The 21,355-nt window shown below is 41.4% G+C and overlaps 1 protein-coding gene across 1 annotated transcript in view; it reads right to left on the reverse strand.

Annotated features, from left to right (window-relative positions):
- pkd1a (polycystic kidney disease 1a) overlaps positions 1 to 21,355 on the reverse strand; it is a 334,259-nt gene that overhangs the window by 204,271 nt on the left and 108,633 nt on the right. Inside the window, 2 exon segments of the mRNA XM_034188324.1 lie at positions 1,966 to 2,116; positions 2,193 to 2,314. Coding sequence (XP_034044215.1) covers positions 1,966 to 2,116; positions 2,193 to 2,314 — 273 coding nt within the window.

Raw genomic sequence — 21,355 nt, forward strand, 5'->3', positions numbered from 1 at the left:
ACAGTGAGGACGCCACACTCCACATAGACACAGCTACAGTGAGACGGGCGTTCAAGAAAGTAAACCCTCGTAAGGCTCCCGGGCCCGACGGCATTCCAGGGTGGATGCTGAGAGTCTGCGCTGACCAACTCACCGAGGTGTTTACCAACATCTTCAATCTGTCACTGAGCTTGTCTATTGTGCCCACCACCCTCAAGACCTCCACCATTGTTCCTATCCCAAAGACCCCCACAGCAACCTGTCTAAATGACTTTCGGCCCATAGCACTCACATCTGTCATCATGAAGTGTTTTGAGCGGATCATTAAGAAACATGTCTGTGCCTCCCTCCCCGACACCCTAGACGCCCTGCAGTTTGCATACAGAGCAAACAGGTTGACAAAGGACGCCACTGCTCTGGCAGTTCATACCTCCCTCAGCCATATGGAGAAGGGGAATACGTATGTGAGAATGCTCTTCATTGATTACAGCTCAGCATTCAACACCATAATCCCCTCCAAACTGGTCACCAAGCTCACTGCCCTAGGCCTGGAGAAGCCCATATGCTGCTGGATCTTGGACTTCCTCACTAACAGACCACAGGTGGTGAGAATCGGCAGACATCTCTCCTCCACACTTGTCCTCAGCACGGGCGCTCCTCCGGGCTGTGTTCTCAGTCCACTTCTCTCCTCCCTCTTCATGTATGACTGTACAGCCAAGCACTGCTCTAACGTGATCCTCAAGTTTGCTGATGACACCACCATCTTGGGCCTCATCACTGACAATGACGAGACTGCCTACAGAGATCAGCTGGTGCCAGGAGAATAACCTCTCTCTGAACGTCAGCAAAACTAAGGAGATGATAGTGGACTTCAGGAGACAGCGCGGAGGTCAGCACTCCCCCATCCACATCAACAACACCGAGGTGGAGCAGGTCAGCAGCTCCAAGTTCCTCGGCGTCCACATCACCGAGGACTTATCCTGGACCTTACATGCAGACACTGAGGTTAAGAAAGCCCGGCAGAGACTCTACTTCCTGAGAAGGCTGAAGACGTTTGGCACGAACACCACCATCCTCACGAACTTCTACAGGTGCATCATTGAGAGTGTGCTGACGGGCTGCCTCACAGTGTGGTATGGGAGCTGCAGCAGCCAGAGTCAGAAAGCACTGCAGAGGGTGGTGTGCACAGCTGAGGACCTCACTGGCAGCAGTCTTCCCACCATCCAGGACATTTACCACAGTCGGTGCCAGCGTAAGGCACGCAGCATCATTAAGGATCACACTCACCCCGCAAAAGGACTATTCAAACTGTTACCCTCTGGCAGGAGGTATAGGAGTCTGCCAGCCCGTACCAAAAGACTCAGGAACAGTTACTATCCACAGGCTGTCAGACTACTGAACTCTAAATAACACAGAACTATGATAATAACACTGCACTAAGCCACTTCTTTAACACTATATGTCTATTGCTGTTATCAGTGTGACTGTATCTTGTATGTCACCACCTTACCTTTCATAACTCATCTCAGTTTTTACTATTTATTATTACCTGTGCAATAACCTGCTACACAACTGTGCAATATGTCATGTGCAATAATACTATGTGCAATATGAACAATACTACAACCTGACTACTGCTGACTATTATTATTATTATTTTTTATTATCATATGCTTATATTTTCGGTATTTATATTGCATGCTATTAGTACTTCATGCGAGTTTGAACAGTCCTTCTCATCCTAAGCATTTCATTGCACTGTTGACTCTGTATTAACCTGCATATGATCAATAAATTATCTTGTATCTTCTTCCTTCACATCCCAACCCTCCACCAAACACCTTGAAACTGTTTCAGCAGTTCCTGAGCAATCTTGTTGATCTTTAGCTAGTTCCTTGTATGTTTGGGAAAAAAAAAAAGCTTTGCCCTTGAAAACTGTACAAGGTTAGATCTCCATAACCCTCATGGTGGTGCTGTGGGACTCACTGGGCAGCAGCAGGTGGAGGCCTGGGTGGTGGCAGTGAGGTCTGTAGGTCTGGAAGCGGACATGTATTTCTGAGCTGAGTTCCTGAGTGATGAACTCAAGGGAGGACAGTCGGCCTCCGTGAATGAAGGTCAGTGCCGGAAACAGCAGAACCTGAAAAACCAAATGTGGTGACATTTTACTGAGTCACATCAGATGGTTAAAGAAAGAAAATGAAGCTCATCATCACCTCTATTGCACTGCTGACTAGTGGTGGAGCAGACAGCGCGGCACAGGGTGGACGTTGCAAAGGATGATGGAAAGGAAACACAGCCAGGCCCACCATGAAGACCCCAGCATTCGGAGCACTGACTGCAGAAAGATGGAGACTTTAAGAAGACAGTAAGTTGACCTGACTGATCACAATCACAATCACTGGAGCTCCATCAGTTTTAAAACGTCACAATACATCAAGAACACCAGAGCATGGGTTAAAGCAATAAATTCTTATTCAACTGAAATGTTTTCCTGGCAAAAATCAATGCCAGCAATTCCCTAAAATGTGGCGTAGTGGGGGCACAGACACTTTTTTCCTCAATAAATACAATAAACACATTATACAGTATATGAGGTCTGTGAGAGAACTATCCAATCTTTTTATTTTTTTCAAAAACTATATGGATTTGAATCACGTGTGATTGCATCAGCCAAGCTTGAACCTTTGTGCGCATGCGTGAGTTTTTCCACGCCTGTAGGTTGCGTCATTCGCCTGTGGGCAGGCTTTGAGTGAGCACTGGTCCACCCCTCCCGTCGGATTTCTTTTGTCTGAGAACTTGCTGAGAGGCTGCCGCTTTGCTCCATGAAATTTTTTTCAGAAACTGTTAGAGACAGCCAGTTGGAAACCATTCGAAAGATTCAGATGGATTTCGGTGAAGATTCTGCCGGCGTCACACGGATTAAGGAGTGTTAAAACCTTTTTAAAGACGGCCCACAGCGGCGGAGGGTGCGCGGCGCACTGAGCGGCCATCGACAGGCTGGAACGACCAGATCATTTCTAAACTGAACACTGTGTTGATCCGGGACATCGTGTGACTACCACAGAAATGGCAACAGAGCTGGACATAGCACTTTTGCGGCACATTCCACTGTTACAGGAGTTTTTGTAATGAAAGACGTGCGGAGGATTTCACACGTCGGCACAGAGCTGCTCAATGCGCGCAACAAAAAAAAAAAAAACACCTCCGTGTTGGAAACCATTCAGAAGATTCAGACGGCTTTTGATGGCTTTTCGGTCGAGTGAGTATCTGAGAAATTGTTTAACAGCTGGGCATGTTCCAACTTGTCCTGTGAGACTTCCAACACAGAGGTGTTTTTTGTCCAGCGCCATGAGCGGCTGCGTCCTGACGCGTGAATCCGTCCGCACGTCTTTCATTACAAAATCTCCTTTAACAGTGGAATGTGCCAATAAAGTGCTGATCCCGACCTCTTCTGAAACTTCTCTGCTAGTCACACGACGTCCTGCATCAACAGAGCCTTAAATTTGTTAGTGATCTGCTCGTTCCAGCCTGTCGATGGCCGCTCGGGGCGCGGTGCGCCCTCCGCCGCGGGCCGTTTTTAATCCAGTTTTAATGGTCCTTAATCCGTGTGATACCGACAGAATCTTCACCGAAATCCATCTGAATCTTTCGAATGGTTTCCAACTGGCTGTCTCTAACAGTTTCTGAAAAAAAATTCATGGAGCAAAGCAGCAGTCGCTCAGCCATTTCACTGACAATAAAAATCCGACGAGGGGGGTGGACCAGTGCTCACTCAAAGCCTGCCCACAGGCGAATGACGCAACCGACAGGCGTGAAAAAACTCACGCATGCACACGATGGTTCAAGCTTGTCTGATGCAATCACACGATTCAAATCCATATAGTTTTTGAAAACAATAAAAAGATCTAATACTTTTCTAACAGACCTCATACAAATCTATTCTAAATAGCCTCTAAGGCAGGGGTAGGCAACCTGTTCCAGAAAGAGCCATGAGGGTGCAGGTTTTCTTTTCAGCCACTGACTCCACCAGGTGATTTCACTGATTAACTGATTCCATCTGCTCAAAGTGATATTAATCAGTAAAATCACCTGGTGGAGTCAGTGGCTGAAAAGAAAACCTGCACCCTCATGGCTCTTTCTGGAACAGGTTGCCTACCCCTGCTCTAAGGAGAGACAAACAAAGAATAAAAATAATGCAAAACCTGAACATAAAGATACATAAAAGGGTGGTGGGGGTGTAGCCTTTAGTCTGGGGGGTTTGGGGGTGCCCCCCCCCAGAACATTTTTAAAAGACCAAGTCAAATTTTGTATATTTCTAGTGAATTTTAATGGGTTTGAAGCCCTCTGAAACAAAGAAAACTCACTTCAAACTGTGAAGTAAAAATTCTTTGTCTTCTGTAGTATTTTGATCTGTTCTAATCCAGTAAATGCACCAAATGGGTGCTGTGTCACTGGATGTACAGTCAATAAAATACAAAATTAGGGCCTAAAGCAACTGACAACGTTGTTCTGCTGTGCACAAAGTAACACTGTCACCAGTTTTGAAAAAGCATGCGCACTGAGAAACTCAAAACTGGCTTATTCACATTTAATCAGTAAAATGCTCTCACTCATAAAACAAACTGGGGCTGCGACTAATAATTATTTTAGTAATCGATTAATCGGTTGATTATTTTTTCAATTAATCGTTTTTTTTTTTTGTTTTTTACTTACATGGGAGTTTTGCCATTATTTTGCCATCAACGTTTGAGCTTGTAATAAAGTTATGATGTTATATTCTCATCAAAAACATACCTGGAGTAGTGTTTTGTTTTATTTTGCACATACATACGTCACCGACACACCACAGAGATTTTCACCCGATTATGAGCATTTTTAGATGCCTACAGAAACTATCTCAACCACTGACAACATATTACAGCAAGAGTCCACAAAAGTATTTTAAAGGCCTGACTAAAGTGTAATATGTGAGCTTTAATAAGATATTTTCATAAAAAAAGACACAAATGTGCAGTTTACTGCATTTTATTTTTCTTGTGTAAAAACACAGCTTAGATGTGGTTTGACAAAAACAAATTGTCATTAAACTTAAATAAAACAGGGATAAAGTGGAGGTTTAAGAGTCACTCGGTGTTCACAGGAAACACTTATTTATTTCTATATTTATTTATGTTCATTGTTAGTTGGTTTAGTCTTTTCTGTTTTGTTTTATCAGATTCTTTTTGTCTGTTTCTCGAAAATTGTATTGTCGCATTATTTATTAGGCAGTGGATATTTTGCTAGATACGGCAAACACGCACTGAGCAATATTTGAACAGATCCCCTCGCTGATTGGCTAGTTCAAATGACATCATCATAGAGTTTATTTCAACATGGCAGTGCCCTCGGCATTGAGTGTTGGTGCTAATTTTTCATCTTTAAATGAAGTTTTGGGTGCCGTAAAGTCGTTTGAATTGGAGCAAAAATCACCTACTGACGGAGGGATTCTTGGACGCTAAAAGCAGCACAAAACTGTGGCATAGCCGCACTTTTTGTCACGCAGTGGAAATAATTTCAGGCACGGTGGAAATAAGTTTTGCAGTCTTGGTCATTTTATGTGTAGGGCAGGGAAGATAAACAACTTATTTTTTTATTTGGCCTTAAGTGGCCTCACTTTGTGTAGCTAACATGATAAAAGATTCAAAATGCCACATGGTAAACAGAAATAATTTCGTAGATTTGTGACTTCCCAAACCTGCAAATTCTAGACAGAATAAAAACAAAGATACAGAAGTCCATGTCGGCACGTGTGTTTATCCTGTTTTTTCTCTCAGTGTCATGTCTGCAAAACCTTCAATCAGTCCACCCCTGAAAATAGTGAATGGTAAATATGCCAATTTTCAATAATGAAAATCACCAATATCGAGCTACTATCATGAATGTGAAATAAGGAGATCTGAAACTCCGATCGTCTAAGTTCCCACCCAACTGCGGCCGTTCTGTCGTCAATAAATTTAGACAGCTGGCAATACAGCGCAAGCCGCGTACGGCGAAGTATCAGAATCACCTTTATTGTCATTGTAATTTGCATTATAACGAGATTTGAGTGCAACTGCAAAAAGGTGCTTTCCGTGGTGCGAGTGATTTTTAGCCAAAAAAAAGATAGTGAAATTTAACGGTGAATTAGTCAGAGTATATGTACAACTAATATAAACATAAGGTAAAATGAAATGAAATAAAATGTGGACCAAGTAGAATGTAAAATGAGAATTATATACAACTGTGGAATCATACTGCATGGGAATACTGCACATGGTTTACAGATATTGCACAAGAAACTTGAAGGTGTGGATTAGAGTGATTTGTTATTGTTCAGAGCAGTGATCGCTCTGGGGAGAAAGCTGTCCCTGAGTCTGTTTGTCCTAGTTTTGATTGACCTATACCACTGGCCGGAGGGTCGTAGGTCAAACAGGTGGTTGCTGGGGTGGGATGTGTCTTTGCTGATGCTGGCAGCAATGTCCTCCAGGCTGGGCAGAGAGCAGCCAGTGATCCCCTGGACCGTTTTGATCACCCGCTGCAGCGCTCTCCTGTCTGCTGCTGAGCACCCCCCGTACCACGCTGTGATGCAGTACATCAGGATGCTCTCGATGGTGGCTCTGTAGAACAACACCAGTAGCTTCTCCTCCAGATTGTTTCTCCTGAGCACCCTCAGGAAGTGGAGTCGCTGCTGGGCTTTCTTCACCACCACTGTGGTGTTGGCAGTCCAGGAGAGGCTGTCAGAGAGCTGCACTCCCAGGAACCTGATGGAGCTGACCCTTTCCACACAGTCCCCTTGGATGTAGAGCGGGGCTGGTTAAGCCCTGTTCTTCCTGAAGTCCAGGATTATTTCTTTTGTTTTTGTGGTGTTCAGCGGCAGGTTGTCAGCTGAACACCACGCTCTCAGTCGATTGACCTCATCTCTGTAGTCGGTCTCATCCCCCTGAGATGAGCCCAATCACGGTGGTATCATCCGCAAACTTTATGATGGTGTTTGTGGGATGGGTCGGAGAACAGTTGTGCGTGTAAAGGGTGAACAGGAGGGGGCTCAGTACACAGTCTTGAGGGGAACCAGTGCTGACTGTGATGGCGGAGGAAAGGTGGGGGCCAACTTTCACGGACAGTGGGCGGTTTGTGAGGAAGTCCTTGATCTACTGGCAGATGGGGTGGAGATGCCCAGATGTGTCAGTTTCTGGATCTCCGGGATGATGTAGTTGAAAGCTGAGCTGAAGTACAGGAAGAGCATCCTCACATAGCTCCCCTGGTACTCCAGGTGGCTCAGAGCGGGGTTGAGAGCTCTGGTGATAGCATCCTCTGTGGAGCAGTTTGCCCTGTAGGCAAACTGGTGGGGGTCCAGAGTGGGAGGCAGACAGGCTCTGATGTGCTGAGAGACCAGTCTTTCAAAGCACTTCATGACCACAGGCGTAAGTGCAACAGGCCTGTAGTCATTTTTGCTCTCCACTGCTGACTTCTTTGGGACTGGAATGATGGTGGAGGATTTAAGGCAGAGTGGAATGATGGCCTGTGACAGGGGCAGGTTGAAGATGCAGGTGAAAACTCCGGCCAGTTGGTCAGCACACGCTTTGAGTACCTTTCCAGGTACACCATCGGGGCCGGCCGCCTTCTTGGGGTTCGCCGCCTTCAGCACACTTCTCACTTCGTGTTCCTGAAGTGTTAGCGTGCTAGTGCTGGAGGGTGGGGGTGTGGAGTTGCTGTTGGTCGTTTGCATGGAATGGGCAAAGAAGCGGTTTCAGCTCTTCTGCCAGCGAGGCGTCAGACCTAGCATTTCCTGGGTTGCTGCTTCTGTAGTTGGTTATATGATTTATTCCCTACCACCTCCTGGGGTCATTCACAGCGAAGTGGTCCTCTATCTTTTTCTTGTAGGCAGCCTGACCTCTCTGATGCCTCTTTTCAGATCGGACCTGGCCGCGCTGTACAGGGCCCTGTCCCCTGATTTAAAGGTGGTGTTGAGGCTTTTTTAACAGGGACTGGAGTGCACTGTTCATCCAGGGCTTCTGGTTTGGAAAAACCCTGACCCTTTTGTTGACGGTGACAGTGTCAACACAGTTCTTAATGTAGGAGAGTACAGTGTCGGTGTACTCCTGCAGGTTGTGGCTGGAGAATAGATCCCATACAGTCCGTGAGAAGCAGTCCTGTAGCTGGGAGAGCGCTCCCTCAGGACAGGTTTGGATTGTCTTTCGTTGTGGCTTTGTTCGCCTCAGCAGGGGGGTGTAGGTGGGGGTGAGGGACAGGAAGAGATGGTCTGATCCAGTGAGATGGGGGAGGGGAGTGACTTTGTACGCATGTTTTATGTTTGAGTAGACATGGTCCAAAGTATTTTCCCCTCTTGTGGCACACTTCACGTACTGGACGAACGTAGGGAGCACAGTCTTTAAACACGCCTGGCTGAAGTCACCAGCAACAATACAAACGCCATCCGGGTGGGCCAGCTGCTGTTTATTTACACAGGCGAGCAAGAGGCTAAGTGCGATGCTAACGTTAGCATCGGGTGGGATATAAACAGCAAACACAACGACTACTGTGAACTCCCTTGGGAGATAAAAAGGTCTGCATGAGAAATATCGTCCAGCTCAAGTTTGCCGGAGCTGATTTCATCACAGGTTCTGGTATCGATGAAGTCATTTTAATTATCCAATCAGATAGGAGATCTGGCAAAACATCCCTAGCTGTACGTTTGCCGGGTCTGGCAAAATATCCACTACCTAGTTATTATTACTATTATTATTGCTAATATATAAATAAAAATAAATTTAAAAATATTACAATATGTAATACATCTAACACTTTTACGACAACAAACGCTGAGCCATTAATTATACAGAAAACAAATGCACACAAACGTGCTGAGATGCGAACAGCTTAATGCTAACTTTAACATTGAAAATGCCTGTTTTTAAGTTATAAAATACATCTATCAACTGTTTCAGAAGACCATAACAGGTTGGTTTAATATAAAAAAGGTAATATTACTCACAGACATATGCTCTTTGGGGTTTTAGCGGGAAAAATTACGATTAAGCAAATAAAACAAAGAACCAATGAAGCAGCAGATCAAAGCAATGCTTCATTGGTTCAAAGCAAAGCCACACCCTGGTCTACTTGGGGAAGGTCTGCCAATGTTCCCACAAAGATATGGAGGACAAGGACCATGGCTCATGACAAGCAGGAAACAGAGCAGAGAGGAGTAAAAATTCACACAGTCCCTTCCTCCGCAGTGCAGCGCCATCCACGCTGACGCTGCTGCTGCTTTGATTAGCGCAGAATGGGATGTTGCTTTGACAGTGAAAGCATCATATTTCTGCCCCAAAACACGCATGATACCACGTCCGCGTGCGTATGTGTGGTTAAATTTTCCAAATGAAAAAGCCTTCAGTTAATTCAAAATGCTGCAGCTAGAGTACTGACAGGGACTAGAAGGAGAGAGCATATCTCACCCATATTGGCCTCTCTTCATTGGCTTCCTGTTAATTCTAGAATAGAATTTAAAATTCTTCTTCTTACTTATAAGGTTTTGAATAATCAGGTCCCATCTTATCTTAGGGACCTCGTAGTACCATATCACCCCAATAGAGCGCTTCGCTCTCAGACTGCAGGCTTACTTGTAGTTCCTAGGGTTTGTAAGAGTAGAATGGGAGGCAGAGCCTTCAGCTTTCAGGCTCCTCTCCTGTGGAACCAGCTCCCAATTCAGATCAGGGAGACAGACACCCTCTCTACTTTTAAGATTAGGCTTAAAACTTTCCTTTTTGCTAAAGCTTATAGTTAGGGCTGGATCACGTGACCCTGAACCATCCCTTAGTTATGCTGCTATAGACGTAGACTGCTGGGGGGTTCCCATGATGCACTGTTTCTTTCTCTTTTTGCTCTGTATGCACCACTCTGCATTTAATCATTAGTGATCGATCTCTGCTCCCCTCCACAGCATGTCTTTTTCCTGGTTCTCTCCCTCAGCCCCAACCAGTCCCAGCAGAAGACTGCCCCTCCCTGAGCCTGGTTCTGCTGGAGGTTTCTTCCTGTTAAAAGGGAGTTTTTCCTTCCCACTGTAGCCAAGTGCTTGCTCACAGGGGGTCGTTTTGACCGTTGGGGTTTTACATAATTATTGTATGGCCTTGCCTTACAATATAAAGCGCCTTGGGGCAACTGTTTGTTGTGATTTGGCGCTATATAAAAAAATTGATTGATTGAAATGATGAAAATCCATGCAGGTGACATTCCACATCCCAACAGCCAGAGGCTGTGAGTGCGGACCGGGCCGCCCGACCATCCACCCTCGACTGCCACCCAATCCTCTCTGCAGGTGGTGAACTCACAGGAGGGCGGGCCCACGTCGCTCTTTTGGGCAGAGCCAGCCCAGCCCCATGGCTAAGGCCCGACCACCAGATGCTCGCACACAAGCCCTAACCCCAGGCCTGGCTCCAGGGTGGGGCCCCGGCTCCACCATACCGGGCGACGTCTCGGCCCTTGATTTTGTACTGGTCATGGGAGCTTCTGAACTGCCCTTAGTCTGACCCATCACTAGGACCCGTTTGCTTTGGGAGACCCTACCAGGGGCACAAAGCCCCTGACAACATAGCTCCTAGGATCATCCGGGTACGCAAACTCCCCCACCACAATAAGGTGGCAGTTCGAGGGGGAGCTGCTCCTCCATCTCGAAAGGAGACAGCTGAGGTGGCTCGGGCATCTTTTCCGGATGCCCCTGGACGCATCGTTGGAGAGGTGTTCTGGGCACATCCCATTGGGAGGATGCCCCGGGGAAGACCCAGGACACGCTGGAGGGACTACATCTCTCAGCTGGCATGGGAACGCCTCAGGGTTCCCCCGGAAGAGCTGGGGTAGGTGTGTGGATTACGAGGTCTGGGCGACTTTGCTCGAGCTGCTGCCTCCGTGACCCGACATTGGATAAAGCAGAGGAAAATGGATGGAAGGATGGATGAAAATCCATGCAGCCCATTTTTCTTCAAGTGCCTCCTTCAATCAATCAATTTTTTTTTATATAGCGCCAAATCACAACAAACAGTTGCCCCAAGGCGCTTTATATTGCAAGGCAAAGCCATACAATAATTACGGAAAAACCCCAACGGTCAAAACGACCCCCTGTGAGCAAGCACTTGGCGACAGTGGGAAGGAAAAACTCCCTTTTAACAGGAAGAAACCTCCAGCAGAACCAGGCTCAGGGAGGGGCAGTCTTCTGCTGGGACTGGTTGGGGATGAGGGGAGAGAATCAGGAAAAAGACATGCTGTGGAGGGGAGCAGAGATCAATCACTAATGATTAAATGCAGAGTGGTGCATACAGAGCAAAAAGAGAAAGACACACTCAGTGCATCATGGGAACCCCCCAGCAGTCTAAGTCTATAGCAGCATAACTAAGGGATGGTTCAGGGTCACCTGATCCAGCCCTAACTATAAGCTTTAGCAAAAAGGAAAGTTTTAAGCTTAATCTTAAAAGTAGAGAGGGTGTCTGTCTCCCTGATCCGAATTGGGAGCTGGTTCCACAGGAGAGGAGCCTGAAAGCTGAAGGCTCTGCCTCCCATTCTACTCTTACAAACCCTAGGAACTACAAGTAAGCCTGCAGTCTGAGAGCGAAGCGCTCTATTGGGGTGATATGGTACTACGAGGTCCCTAAGATAAGATGGGACCTGATTATTCAAAACCTTATAAGTAAGAAGAAGAATTTTAAATTCTATTCTAGAATTAACAGGAAGCCAATGAAGAGAAGCCAATATGGAAATATGCTCTCTCCTTCTAGTCCCTGTCAGTACTCTAGCTGCAGCATTTTGAATTAACTGAAGGCTTTTCAGGGAACTTTTAGGACAACCTGATAATAATGAATTACAATACTCCAGCCTAGAAGAAATAAATGCATGAATTAGCTTTTCAGCATCACTCTGAGACAAGACCTTTCTAATTTTAGAGGTACTGCGTAAATGCAAAAAAGCAGTCCTACATGTTTGTTTAATATGCGCATTGAAGGACATATCCTGATCAAAAATGACTCCAAGATTTCTCACAGTATTACTGGAGGTCAGGGTAATGCCATCCAGAGTAAGGATCTGGTTAGACACCATGTTTCTAAGATTTGTGGGGCCAAGTACAATAACTTCAGTTTTATCTGAGTTTAAAAGCAGGAAATTAGAGGTCATCCATGTCTTTAGGTCTGTAAGACAATCCTGCAGTTTAACTAATTGGTGTGTGTCCTCTGGCTTCATGGATAGATAAAACTGGGTATCATCTGCGTAACAATGAAAATTTAAGCAATGCTCTCTAATAATACTGCCTAAGGGAAGCATGTATAAAGTGAATAAAATCGGTCCTAGCACAGAACCTTGTGGAACTCCATAATTAACCTTAGTCTGTGAAGAAGACTCCCCATTTACATCAACAAATTGTAATCTATTAGATAAATATGATTCAAACCACCGCAGCGCAGTGCCTTTAATACCTATGGCATGCTCTAATCTCTGTAATAAAAGTTTATGGTCAACAGTAGCAAAAGCAGCACTGAGGTCTAACAGAACAAGCACAGAGATGAGTCCACTGTCTGAGGCCATAAGAAGATCATTTGTAACCTTCACTAATGCTGTTTCTGTACTATGATGAATTCTAAAACCTGACTGAAACTCTTCAAATAGACCATTCCTCTGCAGATGATCAGTTAGCTGTTTTACAACTACCCTTTCAAGAAATTGTGAGAGAAAAGGAAGGAACAATCAAGCATTCTGATTCCTCTTCATTAATACTAGTGTGGACCTTCATTTTTCTACAATATTCACTCCTCATAACAGTAGAATACGCCATTCCAAGCCATTTTATTGCAGTAATTATTCTCTAAATCATTAGAAAATAAGGCAAACACCCAGTTGTGCTTGAAAAGAAAAAATACCGTCAAATACCGTGAAACTGATATAATTTAGAAAAATACCGTGATATGCATTTTTGGTCATACCGCCCAGCACTAAGCTACAGCATCCAAAGTTGTGCTCAATGAGGATGTAAAGCTATTGATGAGATAATCTATCTCACTCACAGAGTTTAGGTACTCTGCATTGTGTTGGTATATGGCATTGAAGAACATAAACAAGGAATCATATCCTTAAACCTAGTTACAGTGCTTTCTGAAAGACTTCTACTGTAATGAAACTTATTCCCCACTGCTGGGTAGTCCATCAGAGTAAATGTAAATGTTATTAAGAAATGATCAGACAAAAAGGGGTTTTCAGGGAATACTGTTAAGTCTTCAATTTCTATGCCATATGTCAGAACAAGATCTAAAGTGTGGCTAAGGTGGTTGGTGGGCTCATTTACATTTTGAGCGAAGCCAGTCGAGTCTAACAATAGATTAAATGCAGTGTTGAGGCTGTCATTCTCAGCATCTATGTGGATGTTAAAATCGCCCACTATAATGATCTTATCTGAGCTAAGCACTAAGTCAGACAAAAGGTCTGAAAAATCACAAAGAAACTCACAGTAACGACCAGGTGGACGATAGATCACAACAAATATAACTGGTTTTTGAGACAATGAGACAAACCAACAATGAATGCCCGTGACCTTTGATCCCTCAGGTAGCACTGCATTAAAAACCGACATCATTGTGTAAAGGATCTTACCGCGTGGGCTCAGGAACACTTCAGAAAACCATTGTCAGTTAACACAGTTCGTCGCTACATCTACAAGTGCAAGTTAAAACTCTACCAAGCAAAGTGAAAGCCAAACATCAACATCCAGAAACACCACCGCCTTCTCTGGGCCCGAGATCATTTGAAATGGACAGATGCAAAGTGGAAAAGTGTGCTGTGGTCTGATGAGTCCACATTTCAAACTGTTTATGGAAATCATGGACGTAGTGTCCTCTGGACAAAAGAGGAAAACAACTATCCAGATTGTTACCAGAGCAAAGTTCAAAAGCCAGCATCTGTGATGGTATGGGGGTGTGTTAGTGCCCATGGCATGGACAACTTACACTTTTTTTTTTTTCAACGTGTAGTTTTTACTGCATTGAGTACACGGTATAAAAACAATCCTGCATGATTTATACTGCGGGAACAATGGAACACAGCAGAAATCATAAATTGGCTCAGAGTCATGCCGGGTGACGCCTCTTTTCCCCAAGTTATGCCTCTTTGCCCCGACTTGCGCTGGAACCACTTCCTTTCTGCGTCAAGCACAGGATGACAAAAAAATTTAACAGGTTTAATTTTTCAGCACCCGACTTGCTTCCTCCTTTGCGCCCCTTGCGCTGTTGTGGCGCCGAGCTGTATCGTCTCGGCACTGAGTTGCTTCCACGCGACATCGTCATAATGACGCACAGCGCAACTGGGAGAAACTGGGAGCAGCCATGGTGTGAAAGGGGCTTTAGACGTCGCACTTCTGATGTGCCAGAGGTGAAGAGCAAAGGCTGGGGTTGAATGGCCACAGCCAGCTGGTGGCTTGTTTCACTCCTCCCCCGGAGTAAACAATCCGCAACGCATTTCCATGGCAACAAGGGAAGATTCCAATAGAGGCACACAGCGCTATCAAGTACAGCACAACAAGAAACATCTGTGGCTTTAATTCCTTTTCAATTCAAGGATTTTAATCAAAATCCATTAAAAACTCAGGATCCACTTTTTTCGAGTAGAGCAACTCCACCACCAGCTCTGCCCCTTCCGCAGCGTCTTCCAGTGACGCGGTGCCGTGATGCAGGAAGTGAAGTTGAATAAAATAATTACCGCAGATAAAAAATGGTTTCCAAAGTTGCATCCAACCCAAAGAAAGTGAAACAACAATGTTTATTCCAGGATAACATCACCTCTGGACCAACCAAGACCACGACTGGAGTCAGATTTCCATTCTTCTACCGTAAAGCTATCAGTCTTCACAGCAGTACGAAGACAAATGGGAGTCCATATCAAAGTTGTTTTGCTCTGCACCAATCCAAGAAAGGGATCACATAACGCAGATAACATGAGTGGAAAAATAAATCCAGGTATGTACACAGCCACAGCATTCATAATAATGTTTATTAAAGCACCACACGCTTGCATTAGTTCTTGTGCTGCAGTTCTTGTGCTGCAGAAGAACTGTTTCAGATCTCACACAGAACTTCTCAGCTGAAGTCACGCTGACTTACTGTAGCCTCCTGAAAGCACGGAGCTTTTCCTTGTCGTCTGGATCTGGTCCCGGGTTTGCTGCATTGCTGCCTCCTCCTCCTCTGGTCACTCTGGTCCAGGTTAGTTGCTGAAGTTGCTCCCAGATTGTTTTGGGTGCTTTGATGATCTTGACAGCGTATCCTCTTCTGAACATGTCCTCAGTCGCCTCAGCCACGTTGGTGTAGGTTGTGCTCCTGTCCGTGAATTTCCCCTTCAGTTTGGCTGGGTCGACGGTTTGAAACAGTATTTGGTTTTCTTTCAAAATCTTGCAGAGGTGGCTCAGGCATCTTTTCCGGAAGCCCCCTGGACGACTCGCTGGAGAAGTGTTCCAGGCACGTCCCATTGGGAGGAGGCCCCGGGGAAAACCCAGGACACGTTGGAGGGACTACGTCTCACAGCTGGTTTGGGACGCCTCGGGGTTCCCCTGGAGGAGCTGGGGGAGGTGTGTGTGGATCGGGAGGTCTGGGCAGCTTTGCTTGAGCTGCTGCCCCCGAGACCCGACCTGGGATGAAGCGGAAGAAAATGGATGGATGGATGGATCTTGCACACTTCCATGTATTCCCTTCGTCTCTTAAGAAAGAGAGGAGGATAATCGTTGTCTGGGGTTATGTGTTTAGTCTTCCAAGTAAATCCTCTTTTTTTTGCCATACTTTGTGGAGTATCTGCTCTTTGTTTTTGAAGCTCTAGGTAACCTGACCATGACAGAGTGTGCTGGAGCCTCTGCTGGAGGTGGGGGACCCAGAGAGCGACGGGCTCGTTCGATGTTAACGTCCACGCCGTCCAGTTCTAAGTCCTCGCAAAAACAAAAACACAAACTGATGGAGAGTCTTGATCGAGTGATTCTGGAACGCCATAAATTCTGATATTCTCTCTCCTGCTATGGCTCTTTATATCCATCATCTTCTCTTCCAGCTGTATGTGTACCAGTTCGGTCGTCGCTTCCTCTATATTTTGAACTCTCTCCTCCGTCTTTTCAATCCTCTCCTCTCCTCGGCCAGTCTATTGTTCACTTTGGTCAGCTCTTCACTGAGGCGTTCTAGTTGCTGTTTATTTTCCCGTTGAAAGTCTTTCAGTTCTTGTAGGATAACTTGACTATTACTGTTGACTTATTTAGCTTCGCTTATTAGCTTAAGCCGCTAAGCTAGCGCACGAATTACTCTTGAGCCTCTTGGTTCACTCACTCTGCTCAATTTTGGGTGTAGGCTGTAGTGGACACGTCTCCCTGCATTTCTTGTTTCACAGTTATTTAGTTATTTGCGTCGGTTAAACGGGGTTAAAACACTAATTGCTCAGGTCCCGTCGGGAGCCGTCTCACAGCACAGCCATTCATGCTGATGGTCCGACCGGAAGTTGGTGTTCAGTTTTAAACAGGATAACAGGATGTCTAAGTAAACAGAAGGGAAGATTCTCTCTATTACTTTGTGTTCAAGTGTCTTCTGTAAATGGTTAATTTAAATCTGTCTCCTATTTGTTTTTCAAGGAATCCAGACGCAACAAATTATGAGAGGACAGTATTTCATATATTATGCTTTGTTTCTTAAGTTCACAATCAAAAACTGAATCCAACAGACAAGTGAGAGGACATAAGGGAAAACATTTGGAGTTCAAGAAGACAAAATTCCGAAGCTGTAGATATCTATAAAAATGTAATTTGGGTATATGATATTTTTGTACCAACTGATCAAAGGAAGGTGAAATCCGAGGAAAATTCGCAGGGGGTCTGGGGGGGGGGGGCGCACTCCCCCCGAGGAGCCGAGGTCTAGAGCCTTGTGGGGCCCCAGAAACCAAATTAAATTTTCATCTACTGATACATTTTCAGCATCTCCTGGAAGAACAAATCTCAAAATTAGTGCATATTTAAATGATCCTCGATTCAACCTTTCATTTGAACCATCAATGATGATGTTGAAATAACAGAATATAACATGGAAGTAGGACCTGGAATGATTTTCCTTTTAATTGTAAACCAAATGATGCATTAACTCAGAACAATTAAACTACATGAAATTTATGAAGACTGAAAAGACTGTTAAACCATGTCAAAAACCACAGCTAAAGATTGTAGAATATTTTAAAAATCAGGGTAAAATATCAATAACATACCTTATAGTAAAAAGCCACACATTCTTGTGAAAATTCCTGTAAATCCACTCAAAGCCACAGTGTCTTTTTTTCAATGAAAGAAAGTCTACGTTAATAAAAACTAATTTACATCGTTGTGTAAATTCATTCAAAGCCACAGTGTCTTTTTTTCAATGAAAGAAAGTCTACGTTAATAAAAACTAATTTACATTGTTGTGTAAATTCATGTAGCCTAAATTCATTCAAAGCCACAATGTCTTTTTTCAATGAAATAAAGTCTAGATTAATAAAAACTAATTTACATTGTTGTGTAAGTTCATGTAGCCTAAATTCATTCAAAGCCACAATGTCTTTTTTCAATGAAAGAAAGTCTAGATTAATAAAAACTAATTTACATTGTTGTGTAAATTCATGTAGCCTAAATTCATTCAAAGCCACATTGTCTTTTTTTCAATGAAAGAAAGCCTAGATTAATAAAAACTAATTTACATTGTTGTGTAAATTCATGTAGCCTAAATTCATTCAAAGCCACAGCGTCTTTTTTTCAATGAAAGAAAGTCTAGATTAATAAAAACTAATTTACATTGTTGTGTAAATTCATGTAGCCTAAATTCATTCAAAGCCACAGCGTCTTTTTTTCAATGAAAGAAAGTCTATGTTAATAAAAACTAATTTACATTGTTGTGTAAATTCATGTAGCCTAAATTCATTCAAAGCCACAATGTCCTTTTTTCCAATGAAAGAAAGTGTAGATTAATAAAAACTAATTTACATTGTTGTGTAAATTCATGTAGCCTAAATTCATTCAAAGCCACAATGTCTTTTTTCAATGAAATAAAGTCTAGATTAATAAAAACTAATTTACATTGTTGTGTAAGTTCATGTAGCCTAAATTCATTCAAAGCCACAGTCTTTTTTTCAATGAAAGAAAGTCTAGATTAATAAAAACTAATTTACATTGTTGTGTAAATTCATGTAGCCTAAATTCATTCAAAGCCACAATATCTTTTTTTCAATGAAAGAAAGTCTAGATTAATAAAAACTAATTTACATTGTTGTGTAAATTCATGTAGCCTAAATTCATTCAAAGCCACAATATCTTTTTTTCAATGAAAGAAAGTCTACGTTAATAAAAACTAATTTACATTGTTGTGTAAATTCATGTAGCCTAAATTCATTCAAAGCCACAATGTCTTTTTTCCAATGAAAGAAAGTGTAGATTAATAAAAACTAACTTACATTGTTGTGTAAATTCATGTAGCCTAAATTCATTCAAAGCCACAATATCTTTTTTTCAATGAAAGGAAGTCTACGTTAATAAAAACTAATTTACATTGTTGTGTAAATTCATGTAGCCTAAATTCATTCAAAGCCACAATGTCTTTTTTCCAATGAAAGAAAGTGTAGATTCATAAAAACTAACTTACATTGTTGTGTAAATTCATGTAGCCTAAATTCATTCAAAGCCACAATGTCTTTTTTCAATGAAATAAAGTCTAGATTAATAAAAACTAATTTACATTGTTGTGTAAGTTCATGTAGCCTAAATTCATTCAAAGCCACAGTGTCTTTTTTTCAATGAAAGAAAGTCTAGATTCATAAAAACTAATTTACATTGTTGTGTAAATTCATGTAGCCTAAATTCATTCAAAGCCACAATGTCTTTTTTTTCAATGAAAGAAAGTCTGGATTAATAAAAACAAATTTACACTGTTGTGTAAATTCATGTATCCTAAATTCATTCAAAGCCACAATGTCTTTTTTTCCAATGAAAGAAAGTCTAGATTAATAAAAACTAATTTACATTGTTGTGTAAATTCATGTAGCCTAAATTCATTCAAAGCCACAATGTCTTTTTTTCCAATGAAAGAAAGTGTAGATTAATAAAAACTAATTTACATTGTTGTGTAAATTCATGTAGCCTAAATTCATTCAAAGCCACAATGTCTTTTTTTTCAATGAAAGAAAGTGTAGATTCATAAAAACTAATTTACATTGTTGTGTAAATTCATGTAGCCTAAATTCATTCAAAGCCACAATGTCTTTTTTTCCAATGAAAGAAAGTGTAGATTAATAAAAACTAATTTACATTGTTGTGTAAATTCATGTAGCCTAAATTCATTCAAAGCCACAATGTCTTTTTTTTCAATGAAAGAAAGTCTAGATTAATAAAAACTAATTTACATTGTTGTGTAAATTCATGTAGCCTAAATTCATTCAAAGCCACAATGTCTTTTTTTTCCAATGAAAGAAAGTCTAGATTAATAAAAACTAATTTACATTGTTGTGTAAATTCATGTAGCCTAAATTCATTCAAAGCCACAATGTCTTTTTTTTCCAATGAAAGAAAGTGTAGATTAATAAAAACTAATTTACATTGTTGTGTAAATTCATGTAGCCTAAATTCATTCAAAGCCACAGTGTCTTTTTTTTTCCAATGAAAGAAAGTGTAGATTAATAAAAACTAATTTACATTGTTGTGTAAATTCATGTAGCCTAAATTCATTCAAAGCCACAATGTCTTTTTTTTCAATGAAAGAAAGTCTAGATTAATAAAAACTAATTTACATTGTTGTGTAAATTCATGTAGCCTAAATTCATTCAAAGCCACAATGTCTTTTTTTTCAATGAAAGAAAGTCTAGATTAATAAAAACTAATTTACATTGTTGTGTAAATTCATGTAGCCTAAATTCATTCAAAGCCACAATGTCTTTTTTTTCAATGAAAGAAAGTCTGGATTAATAAAAACAAATTTACATTGTTGTGTAAATTCATGTAGCCTAAATTCATTCAAAGCCACAATGTCTTTTTTTTTCAATGAAAGAAAGTGTAGATTAATAAAAACTAATTTACACTGTTGTGTAAATTCATGTAGCCTAAATTCATTCAAAGCCACGTCTTTTTTTTTCCAATGAAAGAAAGTCTAGATTAATAAAAACTAATTTACATTGTTGTGTAAATTCATGTAGCCTAAATTCATTCAAAGCCACAATGTCTTTTTTTTCCAATGAAAGAAAGTCTAGATTAATAAAAACTAATTTACATTGTTGTGTAAATTCATGTAGGCTAAATTCATTCAAAGCCACAATGTCTTTTTTTTTCAATGAAAGAAAGTCTAGATTAATAAAGACTAATTTACATTGTTGTGTAAATTCATGTAGCCTAAATTCATTCAAAGCCACAATGTCTTTTTTTCAATGAAAGAAAGTCTAGATTAATAAACACTAATTTACATTGTTGTGTAAATTCATGTAGCCTAAATTCATTCAAAGCCACAATGTCTTTTTTTCAATGAAAGAAAGTCTAGATTAATAAACACTAATTTACATTGTTGTGTAAATTCATGTAGCCTAAATTCATTCAAAGCCACAATGTCTTTTTTTCAATGAAAGAAAGTCTAGATTAATAAACACTAATTTACATTGTTGTGTAAATTCATGTAGCCTAAATTCATTCAAAGCCACAATGTCTTTTTTTTCCAATGAAAGAAAGTCTAGATTAATAAAAACTAATTTACATTGTTGTGTAAATTCATGTAGCCTAAATTTATTCAAAGCCACAATGTCTTTTTTTTCCAATGAAAGAAAGTCTAGATTAATAAAAACTAATTTACATTGTTGTGTAAATTCATGTAGGCTAAATTCATTCAAAGCCACAATGTCTTTTTTTTCAATGAAAGAAAGTCTAGATTAATAAAGACTAATTTACATTGTTGTGTAAATTCATGTAGCCTAAATTAATTCAAAGCCACAATGTCTTTTTTTCAATGAAAGAAAGTCTAGATTAATAAACACTAATTTACATTGTTGTGTAAATTCATGTAGCCTAAATTAATTCAAAGCCACAATGTCTTTTTTTCAATGAAAGAAAGTCTAGATTAATAAACACTAATTTACATTGTTGTGTAAATTCATATAGCCTAAATTCATTCAAAGCCACAATGTCTTTTTTTCAATGAAAGAAAGTCTAGATTAATAAACACTAATTTACATTGTTGTGTAAATTCATGTAGCCTAAATTCATTCAAAGCCACAATGTCTTTTTTTCAATGAAAGAAAGTCTAGATTAATAAACACTAATTTACATTGTTGTGTAAATTCATGTAGCCTAAATTCATTCAAAGCCAGTGTC

Source organism: Thalassophryne amazonica, chromosome 15, assembly GCF_902500255.1.
Source record: "Thalassophryne amazonica chromosome 15, fThaAma1.1, whole genome shotgun sequence".
NCBI classification, from domain to species: domain Eukaryota; kingdom Metazoa; phylum Chordata; class Actinopteri; order Batrachoidiformes; family Batrachoididae; genus Thalassophryne; species Thalassophryne amazonica.